Source organism: Aplysia californica, unplaced genomic scaffold (genome assembly GCF_000002075.1).
Source record: "Aplysia californica isolate F4 #8 unplaced genomic scaffold, AplCal3.0 scaffold00128, whole genome shotgun sequence".
NCBI lineage: Eukaryota > Metazoa > Mollusca > Gastropoda > Aplysiida > Aplysiidae > Aplysia > Aplysia californica.
The window spans coordinates 1,460,852-1,462,789 of NW_004797398.1; the positions used below are offsets into that span (position 1 = coordinate 1,460,852).

The 1,938-nt window shown below is 45.0% G+C and overlaps 1 protein-coding gene across 2 annotated transcripts in view; it reads right to left on the reverse strand.

Annotated features, from left to right (window-relative positions):
• Window positions 1-1,938, reverse strand: part of LOC101850241 (epidermal growth factor receptor) — a gene marked incomplete at its 5' end in the record, with an annotated part of 61,797 nt that overhangs the window by 59,019 nt on the left and 840 nt on the right. For both annotated transcript variants that reach the window (XM_035969236.1, XM_013081393.1), the window contains 2 exon segments: window positions 129-269; window positions 1,288-1,470. In XM_035969236.1, the coding sequence (XP_035825129.1) occupies window positions 129-269; window positions 1,288-1,470 (324 nt within the window).

Below are 1,938 nucleotides of genomic sequence, written 5' to 3' on the forward strand. Positions count from 1 at the left end.
CACACACACACACACACACAAGAGGACAGAAGCCACACATGTAACCACCACCACCAACAACAACAACAACAACAGCAGCAGCAGCAACAACAACAACAACACCAACAACAAAATCAACAACAACTCACAGTCAGTGGGCGACACGGCAGACTTGCTGGTCTTTATGACAACCGGCGGCTTCTCCCGAGGGTTGATGTCCGTCCAGTTGATGGTGTTCTCGAAGCACAGGTAGTCGTTGTCCTGGAAGAACACCTTGCCCTTGATGATCTCTGTGGAAGGAAAGCGGAGATTTCCCAGTAGTTTTAGGAAGAGTTTTTTTAGTAAGTGTTTTACGGCACTTGCAACACAATAAGGTCATATAAGTGCCGAAGATGAGAGGTGTTACAAGAGAGTAACAGACACAAAAAGAAGGGGGGGGGGGGATAAAGACGATAGATGTTTGATAGGAAAGAAGAAGCAAACCACACCGGAGCACCCGCCAACCACCCACTAGGAAGATTTTGTTTTAAATTAGTAGAGGTTTTACGGCACTCGCAACTGCATAAGGTCATATAAGTGCCGAAGATGAGAGGTGTTACAAGAGAGTAACAAACATAAAAAAGGAAAAGGGGACATAAGGACAACAGATGTTCGATACGAAAGAAGAAGCAAACCACACCAGAGCATCCGCCAACCACCCACTAGGAAGAGTTTTTAGGGCGCTTACAACACATCATGGTTATATAAGTGTCAACGATTAAAAGTGTGACAAGAGAAATGTTTTTGGCTGTTGTTTTTTTAAAGAGTGTTATTACGAGTTTTACAGCATCCGCAACACAATATGATGGTGTAAGTCTCAAAGATTAGAGGTGCTACTGAAAAGCCTAGCTTACTTTAGAGTTTGACGGCACTTACAACACGGATATGTCATAACATGGGTGCCAAGGATGCGCTTTACAATCTATATTAATATTACCCCAGCAGACCTGGTAGCATTTTGAAACAATCAACACCTCCTGGAAAGCATACAGAAAAGAAGATAAAGGACGTAAAGGAAAAATACCAAAAATAAAACCTCCCTTCAAAAGCTACCGAGACCTTAGTTTAATTTTAGTAGAGGGTTTTCGGTCCTCGCAACAGCATAACGTCATAATATGAGCGCGAGGACATTAGAGGTGTTACAAGAGAGTAAAACACATAAAAAAAAGGGGAGATAAGGACGACAAGTGTTCGATAAGAAAGAAGAAACAAACCACACCAGATCACCCGCCAACCACCCACACAGAGATCTTAACTTTCCAAACTCACCCGTCAAGTTGGTAAAGCGGAGCTCTCGGAGACCCCTGCGGCCGCCCTTCTCAAAGTTGAGGGCCACGAAGAGACTGTAATGTTCGCCCGACTTGTCATGGTAGAACTGAGGGGAGCCTCGGATGATCCGCAGGCTGGTCAGAGGGATGGACTCCACCACGTTGCCCACGAGTAGCACGTAGCCTGAGGACACAGTTTCAGTTGTAGTTCTAGTAAGCGTTTTACGGCACTTGCAACACAATAAGGTCATATAAGTAACGAAGATTAGATTTTAGTTTTAGTAATTAGAGGTGTTACAAGAGAGTAACTAACGCAAATAAGCAGGATGGGAGAAAGAGACGATAGATGTTTGATGGGAAAGAAGAAGCAAACCACACAAGAACACCCGCCAACCACCCACTGAGGACATAGTGGCGTAGTGGGTAAAGTGTTGCGGGTTCGAAGGATGGGGTCATTGGAGTGGTCGGAGGTCAGGGGTCAGGGGTTTGGGGTCGTAGGTCAGGAACTGAAGGTTGTAAAATGGAACGTCCGACTATGGTGCAGCATTGTTAATTATTATAGCCTGAGTCTGAGAGTCTGGAAGAACGGCACTTTTCTTCTTCTTCTTCATCTTCTTCTTCTTCTGGTGGTGGAGGAGGAGGAGGAGGAGGA